We start from the raw sequence: 12,688 nt of genomic DNA on the forward strand, positions 1-12,688 counted from the left end.
TCACCCCCCACACATGCACTTTAGGACTAAACAAAGATCTAAGGCGAGCCTATGTGCCAATTTTGTGGCTCCTCTTTTGTGGCTCCTTCTTTCTCATGGTTTCCCTTCTCAACTTCCAGCCACCGTATACTCTGACCTCTCACTTCTCAGCCCAGTAACAGTCTTGCTTTCTGCTTGAGGCTCTACTCCCAGAGTGCAGTGTAGACTTGAAAATGCCCTGAGAGAGGAGTTCCCATCGTGGCTCAGTGGTTAACGAACCCAACTAGTATCCGTGAGGACACAGGTTGGATCCCTGGCCTTGCTCCGTGGGTCGGGGATCTGACATTGCCGTGAGCTGTGGCGTGGGTCGCAGATATGGCTTGGATCCTGTGTTGCTGTGGCTGTGGTGTAGGCTGGCAGCTACAGCTCTGATTCGACCCCTAGCCTGGAAACTTCCATATGCCATGGGTACAGCCCCCCCAAAAAAAATGCCAAGGGGAAAAGCCAATTAAATGTGGCTCTCAGAGGTCCCTGGTGGCTCAGCAGTTTCAGATTCTGAGTTGTCACTGCTGTGGCTCAGGTTGCTGCTCTGGCACAGGTTTGATCCCTGGCCTTGGAACTTCCATATGCTGTGGGCATGGGCAAAAAACCAAATAAACAAAATATGCCTCCCACCTTGTTTACATCTTTTCATTTAAGGGTTAGGAGTTGCCATCATGGCTCAGTGGAAACGAAACTGACTAGCATCCATGAGGATGCAGGTTCAATCCCTGTCCTCGCTCAGTGGATTAAGGATCTGGTGTTGCCGAGAGCTGGGGTGTAGGTCACAGACTCGGCTTGGATCCCGAGTTGCTGTGTCTCAGGCATAGGCCGGTGGCTACAGCTCCGATGAGACCCCTAGCCTGGGAACCTCCATATGCCGCAGGTGAGGCCCTAGAAAAGGCAAAAAGACAAAAAACAAAACAAAACAAAAAGGGGTTGTATTTACTCTGGTAGCCTGTTTTGGTTTCTCTCCAGTGCCTTTATAGGATTTTGTTTTAAAAATTCAAGTACAATTGATTTACAATGGCATATTCAAATGATTTTTTAAAAATATTTTTCCAGAGTTTACACTAGCAATCAGCAGGAATGTTAGTCTGATACAAGCTAGTCTGCATTATTACAAACAGAGCTCACCTAAATATGTTATTATTTTCGGAAATTTTGTTTTGGTGCCCTGTCTTTCTGGATCACTAGGCATATACTTAGTCTTCATGTTGAGTAAACCAACACTGGAGTTTAGTTGTCTGTTCTGAGATTTTGTTGATTTAACTTAAATTTGACTAAATAATCCAGTAAATTGGTTGTTCCCAATGGCTATCAAAGTTTCAGAGGCTGAAATTAGGTCTCTAATAGTGACAACATATTGAATGTTTAAAGTTAAAAAAAAGGAAGTTCCCATTATGGCTCAGCAGGAATGAGCCCGACTAGTAGTTATGAGGATGCAGGTTCAATCCCTGGCCTCACTCAGTGAGTTAAGGATCTGCCGTGAGTTGTGGTGTAGGTCGTAGACACGGCAAGGATCTTGCGTGCCTGTGGCTGTGGCTGGCGGCTGCAGCTCCGATTTGACCCCTAGCCTGGGAACTTCCACATGCTGCCAGTGCAGCCCTAAAAAGCAAAAACAAAACAAAACAAAACAAAGCAAAAAAAAAAAAAAACCCACACAAAACAGAGTTAAGAAACAATTTTTTTTTTCTTTTTTAGGGCTGCGCTCGCAGCATATGAAGGTTCCCAGGCTAGGGGTCAAATCGGAGCTGCCGGCCTACACCATAGCCACAGCAACGTCAGATTTGAGCGGTGTCTGTGACCTACACCACAGCTCACGGCAACACCGGATCCTTAACCCACGGATCAAGGCCAGGGATCGAACCTGCATCCTCAGGGATACTAGTCAGATTTGTTAACCACTGAGACATGACAGGAACTCCCAATGATTTAATCTATTTTGTAAAATAGGTAATACATTCACATAGCTCAAAATTTACAAGGTAAAAAGGATATACAAGAAAAAGCTTCAACCTCACCTTTCTGGCATGTCTTTGTTTTTTTTGTTTTTTTTTTTTTTTTAAACTGGCTGTCAAAGAGCCAAAAATTTGATATCTTGAATTTTACAAGCAAATTGTTTGTATCCTGTTTGTCATAATTCCATGCATTCCCTGACAAAGTTTTAAAAATAAATGACATTCCTCCAGAAGGGATTGTTACAGAGGAAGGCATCCATTCCATTTAATTCTGCAAACATTCACAGAGCCATCCAGTGTGCCTGGAACAATATTAGCTATTGTGGAGTAGAAACATAAGTCATATGGTTGAGGGTGTACTTCTCTTAATTAGAAAGAGGAAGAGAAATAGAATGAAGGACTATCTGTAAGGAAATCAGATGCCTCTGCTTGACCCAGTTGGAAGAGTTGATAGAAAAAGGTTCTGCCGGAGTTCCCGTCGTGGCTCAGTGGTTAACAAATCCGAGTAGGAACCAAGAGGTTGTGGGTTCGATCCCTGGCCTCGCTCAGTGGGTTAAGGATCTGGCGTCACCGTGAGCTGTGGTGTAGGTCGTAGACACGGCTCAGATCTGGCGTTGCTGTAGCTGTAGCTGTGGCTGTGGCATAGGCCGGCGGCTATAGCTCCGATTTGACCCCTAGCCTGGGAACCTCCATATGCCTCGGGAGTGGCCCTAGAAAAGGCAAAAAGACAAAAAAAATAAATAAATAAAAAAGAAAAAAAGAAAAAGGTTCTGCCTCTGTCCTGCTAATGACTGGAGTTAGGGTTATATTCTTGGCCCCGTCTCTCTAGCAGGGTGTCTCTCCTGTCCAGCAGCTGCCCTTTTTACAGCCAAGCTTAGCCCAGAGCCCAAGAATCTTGCTCAGTATCTGGACACTGAAGCTTGGTGTCTAGTTCACAGTTCTTGGGGAGAGGGAAAAGCCAAGTCTCTGGAGCACAAGAATGTCGCGGTAGCTACAGTTTAGAACTGAAGGGTTGCTCAAAAGACTGAGTATTCTCTAGCCGAAGCTGAAAGGGCTGCATCCCCTTCCTAGCAGCTAAAAAAAACCCCAACAAGTGTCCATAACAGATATACTGAAAAGACACTGGAAGCTAAGCAAACCTACAGAATCAGCAGCAAACATATCTACATACTCCTTGTGTGGCCACACCTTCAGGTTCTCACCAGGGCTTGGCTAGGCAAAGCAGGGTAGTGTGTACACAGTGCGAGCGACTGACTGCATGGTAATCCAGGGTGGTTGCTAGGAATTTGGGAGTGCTGCTGAGGACAGGTCAAATGATGAATAGCAGTGGTCAGGTTTTACATCTGGGTATCTTTGCTCTTCTGCAGGAATTTCAGATGGAGCACACTCCACCTGCCAGCTGCTCCTGGCCAGAAACTAAAACTCGTGTATCTTCCATGCTGCCTTTTCCACTGGACCTCAAGATAGGGCTTAGGATTCTATCACATGAAAGCAGGCCAGGCCATTCTGCTCTCCTGCAGGTGGCAAGCCACCCAGAGGGCTCAGGAGGTCTTTATCTGATTTTCCATATAAGTGATCAGAACAGGAGTTCTCCTGTGGCACAGCAGATTAAGGATCCAGCATTGTCACTGCAGCGGCCTGGGTCACTGCTGTAGCACGGGTTCAATCCCTGGCCTGGGATCTTCCACATGCCACAGGTGCAGCCAAAAAAAGAAAAAATGCTCAGAACAAAATTAATTTATAAGCACCAGTCCTTCCTACGATGATGTAAAAAAAAAAGTCTCTAGAGAGCAGGAGCTGATGAATGGAAATTAACCACACAGTGTCCACAATTATTCTTTTGAGATGCGTAAGAAGGTCATTGATATTTAGTATGTTGTCCTTATGGCTTAATTATAGTGACTGTTAAAGAAAAAAAAAGATTGGCTTTACTTTCATTCCCAACCTGTTCCCTAATGCTCCTTTCTTCATGAAGCTTAATTTACCCAGTGGGGGTTTTTAGGAATTGAATTTTTATGATGCGAGGAACTAGAGTAGCACCAAGAGAAATATAATGCAAACCACATACTTATATTCTCTAAGCAGCCCAATAAAAAAGTTAAAAAGAAACAATTTAGGAGTTCCCATCATGGCACAGTGGTTAACGAATCTGACTAGGAACCATGAGGTTGCGGGTTCGATCCCTGGCCTTGCTCAGTGGGTTGAGGAACCGGCGTTGCCGTGAGCTGTGGTGTAGGTCACAGACGTGGCTTGGATCCCGAGTTGCTGTGGCTGTGGTGTAGGCCGGCGGCTATAGCTCCGATTCGACCCCTAGCCTGGGAACCTCCATATGCCGTGGGAGCGGCTCTAGAAAAGTCAAAAAGAAAAAAAAAAAAGACAAAAAAAAAAGAAACAATTGACAGTGATTTTAATATTTTTAATATTAAAAATTTTTTTTCATCTTTTTTAGGGCCGCATCCACGGCATGTGGAGGTTCCCACGCTAGGGGTCAAATTGGAGCTGTAGCTGCTGGGCTACACCAGAGCCACAGCAACATGGGATCCGAGCCGCATCTGCAACCTACACCACAGCTCGTGGCAATGCCAGATCCTTCACCCACTGAGCGAGGCCAGGGATTGAACCTGCATCCTCATGGATGCTAGTCAGATTTGTTTCCACTGAGCCACGATGGGAACTCTGACTTTAATATTTTAGCTAACCCAATATATCTAAAATATCATTTCTTTTCTTTTTTTTTTTGCTTTTTTTAGGGCTGCACTTGCAGCATATGGAGGTTCCCAGGCTAGGGGTTGAACCAGAGCTACAGCTGCCGGCCTACACCACAGCCACAGCAACATTAGATCTGAGCTGTGTCTGTGACCTACACCACAGCTCACAGCAATGCTGGATGGATCCTTAACCCACAGAGTGAGGCCAGGGATGGAACCTGAAACCTCGTGGTTCCTAGTCGAAGTCGTTTCCACTGAGCCACGATGGGAACTCCTAAAATATCATTTCAATATGTAATCAATATAAAAATTATTGATGTGGAGTTCCCTGGTGGCCTAGTGGTTAAAAACTCAGTATTGCCATGGCTGTGGCTCAGGTTACTGCTGTGGCTCAGGTTGGATATCTGGCCCCAGAACTTCTGCATGGGGTAGGTGTGGTCAAAAAACAAATTATTGATTAGATATTTTACCTTGGGGGTACTAAGTCTTTGGGATCTGGTGTGTATTTTACACTTAGAGCACATCTCAATTCAGGCTAGCCACATTTCAAATGCTCAACAGCCACATGCAGCGAGAGGCTAAGGTACTGGGCAGCGCAGGACTAGAGCATAGGCCACAGTGCTGCCCTCTAGGTCCCCCTAGGCATGCAGACAACAAATCCTCTGAGCCGCATTCTAGGAGAGCACAAGCCATGATGCAGGCAGGAGGAGGGTTAGGATGGAGGTCAGGTGCCAGGATTCCAGGTGAGTTTTGCTGATGAAGAAGAGAACTGGAGGAGTTCTCATCGTGGCTCAGGAGTTAGCGAAGCCGACTAGCATCCATGAGGACTGGGGTTCAATCCTTGGCCTCACTCAGCAGGTTAAGGATCCGGTGTTGCCCTGAGCTTCGGTGTAGGTCGCAGACGCGGCTTGGATCCCGCGTTGCTGTGGCTGTGGTGTACGCCGGTGGCTTCAGCTCCGATTTGACCCCTAGTCTGGGAACCTCCATATGGTGCCGGTGTGGCCCTAAAAAGACAAAAGACACACACACAAAAGAGAACTGGAAAGCAAAGGGGAGGGCTTTCTCCGTGAGGAAACCCGAGTAACCTCTTCGAGGTAGAAAGAGGCCCTTTGGAGGATACGGCTCCTTGGGATGTTTGAGAGGCCAGTGCATCTTGCCCCGCGGACAGGTGCGATTGGACCTAGGGCGACCCTCTGGCTGACAGCTGCTCCTTTTTTGTCTTTTCTCCTCCCTCCCCCGACACCCCCTCCCTTTTGCCCGCACCAGCAGTGATCCTCGGCCTGCGCAGCGCTCAGGCCGCCGAGGACGCCTGCGCGAGCGCCTGCCCGGCCGCCTGCGTCTGCAGCAGCGTGGAGCGCGGCTGCTCAGTGCGCTGCGACCGCGCGGGCCTCCTGCGCGTGCCGGCAGAGTTCCCGTGCGAGGCGGCCTCCATCGACCTGGACCGCAACGGCCTGCGCTTCCTGGGCGAGCGGGCCTTCGGCACGCTGCCGTCCCTGCGCCGCCTGTCGCTGCGCCACAACAATCTGTCCTTCATCACGCCCGGCGCCTTCAAGGGCCTGCCGCGCTTGGCCGAGCTGCGCCTGGCGCACAACGGCGACCTGCGCTACCTGCACGCACGCACCTTCGCCGCGCTCGGCCGCCTGCGCCGCCTCGACCTGGCCGCCTGCCGCCTCTTCAGCGTGCCCGAGCGCCTCCTGGCCGAGCTGCCCGCCCTGCGCGAGCTCGCCGCCTTCGACAACCTGTTCCGCCGCGTGCCCGGCGCGCTGCGCGGCCTGGCTAACCTGACGCACGCGCACCTGGAGCGCAGCCGCATCGAGGCCGTGGCCTCCAGCTCGCTGCTAGGCCTGCGCCGCCTGCGCTCGCTCAGCCTGCAGGCCAACCGCGTCCGCACTGTGCACGGCGGCGCCTTCCGCGACTGCGGTTCCCTGGAGCACCTGCTGCTCAACGACAACCTGCTGGCCGCGCTGCCGGCCGACGCCTTCCACGGCCTGCGCCACCTGCGCACGCTCAACCTGGGCGGCAACGCGCTGGGCCGCGTGGCGCGCGCCTGGTTCGCCGAGCTGGCCGAGCTCGAGCTGCTCTATCTGGACCGCAACAGCATCGCCTTCGTGGAGGAGGGCGCCTTCCAGAACCTCTCCGGCCTCCTGGCCCTGCATCTCAACGGCAACCACCTCACCATGCTCGCCTGGGCCGCCTTCCAGCCCGGCTTCTTCCTGGGCCACCTCTTTCTCTTCCGCAACCCTTGGCGCTGCGACTGCCGCCTGGAGTGGCTGCGGGACTGGATGGAGAGCTTCGGGCGCGCAGCTGACGTGCCCTGCGCCTCCCCGGGCTCCGTGGCTGGCCTGGACCTCCGCCAGGTGGCCTTCGGGCACTCCTCCGACGGCCTCTGCGTGGACCCCGAGGAGCTGAACCTCACGGCGCCCATTCCGGGCCCGTCGCCAGAGCCAGCGGCCACCACTGTGAGCAGGTTCAGCAGCCTCCTCTCCAAGCTGCTGGCCCCGAGGGCTCCGGTGGGGGAGGCGGCCAACACCACCGAGGGGCCGGTCAATGCCTCGCTCTCCGACGGCCTTCCCTCCCGGGGGGTGGGAGGCTCCGGCCACAGGACCCCGTTTCTCTTGGGCTCTGGTCTCCTGCTCAGCGTGGCCCAGCACGTGGTGTTTGTCCTCGGGATGGACTGACCTGCCGCCTGAGGTGGCTCAGACTGCCTTGGCCGGCTCGGGTGGGTTGGGGGCCTAGTTTAGTTAACTGGGTGTTTGGTGGAGGGGGGCAGGGGGGAACAGGATGAGGGTAGGGGGTGAAAATTCCAGCAGAGGGCTGAAGGAACGGTTTGCCTCCAGAGATGGCCCTGGGGAGAGGAGGACCCTGGGAAATGCCATATGGGGAATGGAGGAGGTTAAGGATTTCTGCTCCTGTCACACGGGCAACACCTGGAAGAGAAGCAAGAATGAACGTGCCCCCTCTGGTGAGAAGACTGGAAATTGGAAGTTTCTAGGGCTGCGGGGCTCCACCTCCTCCCCGCCTCCCCGCCGCCGTCTTCCAGGAAACTGGGGCTGCACGCCTGAATCAGAGCTAATTCGTTGGCCAAGTACTAAAAACTGTGCCAGTTCTTCTGGTGGGACAACCAGTAAGCCCAATCCCTTTGTTTTCTACTACAGCCCTCCTCCCCCTCCCCCAGGGGCCTGGGCACACGAGGGTCCGGGAAGATGGATAGGACAGGAGAGAAGGGCTGTGGGAGAGGGACTTAAGACCCGAGGCAATGGCCGCGGTTGTTGCTGTCTGAGATGTGTTTGGAAGCATTTAAAACAACGATTCATGTCATTTACTTCACAGTTATTCCCAGAGGTGGCCTTAGTGGCAAAGTAACTTTAGGGCAGGGTAGGGGAAAAAAGAGGAGGGGGCAGTGTCTTTGGACAAATAAATTTGTAAGATCCTAAGGCTGAAAAAAAAAAAAAGATTAAACAGGTTTCTCTTCTTCAGGAATTTCCAGAGTCTTTCATATGCAAACATGCCTTGTGACTCTCCTGAGGAGGCCACAAAACCCTCTTGTCTTAAGGTTTTTTTGTGGGAAGAGTGTCCGCAAGCCAAGAGATGTGTGGAAGGGCACAGTCCCCGGCCTGGGTGACCCCACTAGGGGTGAACGTTGTTATGGGCATCACACTTCGGGGCTGACCATGGGCCAAGAGCTTAGGAGGCAGCCAGTAGCTGGCACGAGGGGCTGAGAGATCTCCCCGGGTGGGAGGAGGCCCCCTGCGAGCCCCCAGGCCTGAAGGCCAGAGAAGCAGCTGTGTGTCTGCTGCAGGCGGATTCAGGCTGCCCTCCACACGCATGTAATAACGACTGCCTCTGTCAACACTGGCCATCCTAATGTCCTCTGGCTGTTTTGAAGGGGTGGGTTTTCAAAGCCCACAGGGACTCAGGGTGCCCTGAGCTGTCAGTTCTTCAAGGCAATAATGCTTCTTCTGTGTCTCTAGGTAATATACTAAGTATTAGAAATGTTGCAGAATGCACCACTGAGGGCAGGAGTCTTCACATGGGTTGTGACCATTAGTGGTCATCAACTCAATGTAACGGGTCACGGTTGGCATTTTAAGAAACAAGATAGAATGGAGAAGTCCCAGAGCATCACATGTAATAAGAGTAAGTACTGTTTTGTGGAACGTTTAATTTATATGCATTTGTTCAGATCGTGTGTGTGTCTGGATTGCTGCATACAGTTTATGTTTTAGTAAGGCTTATTGTTAAAAAAGCTTAAAAGTCATTTAATTTGGAACTTGCATGATTCTTTTTTCCCCTCCCTTCCTCCCTCCCTCCCTCCCTTCCTTTTTTTAATGGCCACACCCGTGACATATGGAAGTTCCTGGCCAGGGATTGAATCCAAGCTGCAGGTGGACCGATGCCACAGCTGTGGCAATGCCAGATCCTTTCACCCACTGTGCTGGGCTGGGGATCAAACACACACCTCCACAGCAACCCAAGCCACAGCAGTTGGACTCTTAACCCACTGTGCTACAGTGGGAACACCCATGTGTGATTCTTTTTTTTCTTTTTTCTTTTTTTTTGTCTTTTTTGGCTATTTCTTTGGGCCGCTCCCACGGCATATGGAGGTTCCCAGGCTAGGGGTCGAATCGGAGCTGTAGCCACCGGCCTACGCCAGAGCCACAGCAATGCGGGATCCAAGCCGAATCTGCAACCTACACCACAGCTCACGGCAACGCCGGATCGTTTAACCCACTGAGCAAGGCCAGGGACCGAACCCGCAACCTCATGGTTCCTAGTCGGATTCGTTAACCACTGCGCCACAACGGGAACTCCTGATTCTTTTTAAACTTCTAATTTTCAAAAGTCGCAAACCTACAGAAAAGTTGCAAGAATAGTAGAACGAACGCGCCGACCATTCACCTGCTCTTCCCAGTGTTAACATTTTATTCTCACTGGCTTTCTTGCTCCATATTATCGTTTCTTACTAACAGTTTGAGTTAGTTGTAAACATCACAACCCTTCACCCCTACCTACCTCAGTGTTTTATTTCCTAAGAACAAGGACATTCTCTTGTCCACAGTGCCATTATCACAACCAGGGACTTTATGTTCGATAGCACATGAGTATTTAAAATGTACTCTATGCTGAAATGTCAACAGTTGTCAAAATGTTTTTTTAGGCAGTCATTCTTTTTCCAGTGGGTGGAAAAATGAGGTTCCTGGGCTGGGGCTTATATTCACTCGATCCCAATCCTCAAAATTCTTAATTCGTCGGCTGGTTTTAACGGTTCAAAATGAATTTGTTCTCCAAATGTCTTTTCTTTTTTTTTTTTTTTAAATGTGAGAACCAGATGAGGTCAGAAATGTTGTTTGTTCAAACCGTGTGTTGTGGCCATGGTAACCGAGTGAGGACCAGGAGGATCGCGGAGGCGGGAGCTCTGCGTTGGGGAACCTGGGAGAGTCCTCAGCAGACACGCCGCCCGCGTTACTGAGGAACGAGATGCGCCTTGGGAGGAATGTCCTTCCTTTCATTCGGAGCAGGTCCCAGAGAGTCAGCTTCAAAACGCTGCTCCAGTTCTGCCTGGGTGGTTAGATGGTGAGCTTTTTAATGAACATTTGTTTGGCTGGATGTTTTCGAACAAGTATCAACACTGAAACAGCCTCCGGGGAGACAGATTTTTATAGAGCTGCCCAGCCCGGTAGAATTCTGGGAACGTGGGAGTTCCTTCCTGCCGAACAGATCCAGAGTTGCCTGGAACGAGTTCCCAGTGAATTGTGGCTATTATGAGCGCTCATGGGAGAAAGGGGAGTGGAGAGGTCCCAGTTTTGAGTTCATTACGTTTCTCACCCCGTCATTGGCTAATTCGTGTCTTGGGAAATCTTAAGGTCCTATGGATTCTGCTAAGCACAGCTGCATACCTGTCAGCATGGACCATGTTATGCTGCGGTAACAAACAAGCTCCAGATTTCAGTGGCTGACTGGGGGTAGCTTCTTGTTCATGCTGCCTGCCCGACATGGGCTTATCAGGGGGTTCTGTGCATTGTAGCCCCTCAGGGACCAGGGCTGAAGAATGAGCTGCCATTTGGGGACATTGTTATCCAAACACGGGCTCTAGGGTTTATTGCAACAGAGAAGGATAGCTTGGGAGAATCATCCTCTTTAATGCCTCCACCCAGATATTTGACACATGTTGCTTCTCATATTTTATTGGCCAAAAATGTTGCACGGCCACACTTAGCTTCACCAGTGCAGGGAGGTATGGTCTCCCCGTGTCCCCAGAAGGAGAGGAGACCTGGGAATGTTGGTGAACACTGGCAATACTCCAAAGCACTAGGGGCTCCGAGCAACCCACTTTCTGTCTCCTCCCAGCTCCCCAACTTGGCTTTCAACAGACACACACACATATACACACACATACACACAGACACACACATATGGCATTTGAAGCCACGGCAGGAACTCCTGAACACAATATTTGTTTTAACCAATAGGAGTTAATCGACATTGGTTCTTTCAAGAAAGAGGAGAGAAAACGCACAAAGTTTCATGTCTTCAAGAGTTCCGTCATGGCACAGTAGAAACAAATCCTATTAGGAAACATGAGGTTGCGGGTTTGATCCCTGGCCTTGCTCAGTGGGTTAAGGATCTGGCATTGCCGTGAGCTGTGGTGTAGGTTGCAGATATGACTCAGATCTGGCGTTGCTCTGGCTATGGTGTAGGCCGGCAGCTGCAGCTCCAATGAGACCCCGAGCCTGGGAACCTCCATATGCCGCAGGTGTGGTCCTAAAAAGCAAAAAAAAAAAAAAAAAAGTTTCATGTTTTCCCCTTAAAAATACGTTTTCCACACAAAGATTCAACTTACAGTATCAAAATCCCCGGAAGCTTGATCTTCGGAAAATTCCCTCTCAGAAAGCTCCCTGGCTGTTTTGAAGAGATCTCCCTTTGGGGGTTTCACGGGGATGGTCAGTAACCCTCTCCCGTGCACCCACCTTTGTCGGGCCACCACAGTGCTACCTTCTGGAAGACAGTGTCTGCCAGGCCCAGCTGTCCTGGGCTGTTGGTTCCCTCTGCCATTTTTACCCCAACCTCAAGGGTGGGGACCCTACTCTCTTCTTCGATCCTCTGGCCCAAGGATGGCTTAGGTCCTCCCCCTCAGTCCCCACAGCACAGAAGATCCCATCAGTTGAGAAGCGCAGACTTTCTGGAAGGGCTGGGTATAATGGAAGAGAAGTAAGTGGCTCATCTGCCTATTGCTGGATGTGGCTGTCAGCAGAACCCCCAGACCCCAACCCCTCAGGGTCCCTGTGTCTGGGCTGGATTAACTCCCTTCCCTCCCCATGCGACTGGGGATGCCCAGGCCTCGCTGTGTTTCTGAGACGAAACTTCGAGAGAGATTTTTTTTCTGGTGCCCCTTTTTTCTGAGGCCCACTCCCCAGCCCCATACTGGCAACGATGCAAACCGTGGCTGGCCTTGACCTCTGTAGCACGCCCTGTAATCTGCCACACATGGTCCCACAGTGAGGTCCGTCAGAGCTGAAGGGGCCAGTCGAGTCCAGAGCCTCAACCCGCCTGCCTGTTTGCCTGCTGGTCCCTTCACCCCAGCTCCAGGGTGCCCGAAAACCTGGCTGCTCAGAGCCCTGAAAGAACCAATAATTCTGGAACCGCCAGTTAGCCTAAAGATGCACAAAATCAAGTTACATTTCTCTCCAAAGAGTATCATCCTCTGGGAGACTGGGAGACAGCTGGGAAAGAAACACAGCAATCCCCCTCCTTTTAAAGTGTTACGTGTGTGACCCAAGTGTTTTGGTTTTGGTTTTTTTTTTTTTTTTTTGCTTTTTAGGGCTGCACCCGTGGCCTATGGAGGTTTCCAGGCTAGGGGTCTCATCGGAGCTGCAGCTGCTGGCCTACACCACAGCCATAGCAACACAGGATCCGAGTCGCATTTGCCACCTACACCACAGCTCACGGCAACGCCGGATTCTTAACCCACTGAGCGAGGCCAGGGATCAACCCACATCCTCG

General features: G+C 51.0%; 1 protein-coding gene across 11 annotated transcripts in view; it reads left to right on the forward strand.

Annotated features, from left to right (window-relative positions):
* Nucleotides 1-8,167, forward strand: part of NYX (nyctalopin) — an 83,007-nt gene extending 74,840 nt beyond the window's left edge. For 6 of the 11 annotated variants that reach the window (XM_085007825.1, XM_085007824.1, XM_003360273.5 and 3 more), the window contains one exon: nt 5,954-8,167. In XM_085007825.1, coding sequence (XP_084863951.1) covers nt 5,954-7,365 — 1,412 coding nt within the window. In that variant the 3' untranslated portion in view covers nt 7,366-8,167. The remainder of the gene's footprint in view (nt 1-5,953) is intronic. The other 5 variants (XM_085007827.1, XM_085007818.1, XM_085007819.1 and 2 more) reach the window with 1 other exon arrangement.
* The last annotated feature ends 4,521 nt before the right edge of the window (nt 8,168-12,688 follow it).

The sequence above is a fragment of the Sus scrofa genome, chromosome X, assembly GCF_054392235.1.
Source record: "Sus scrofa isolate SSC_HxYL_T2T_F1_AM1 chromosome X, Sscrofa_HxYL_maternal_Yorkshire_Landrace_v2.0, whole genome shotgun sequence".
Classification (NCBI taxonomy): domain Eukaryota; kingdom Metazoa; phylum Chordata; class Mammalia; order Artiodactyla; family Suidae; genus Sus; species Sus scrofa.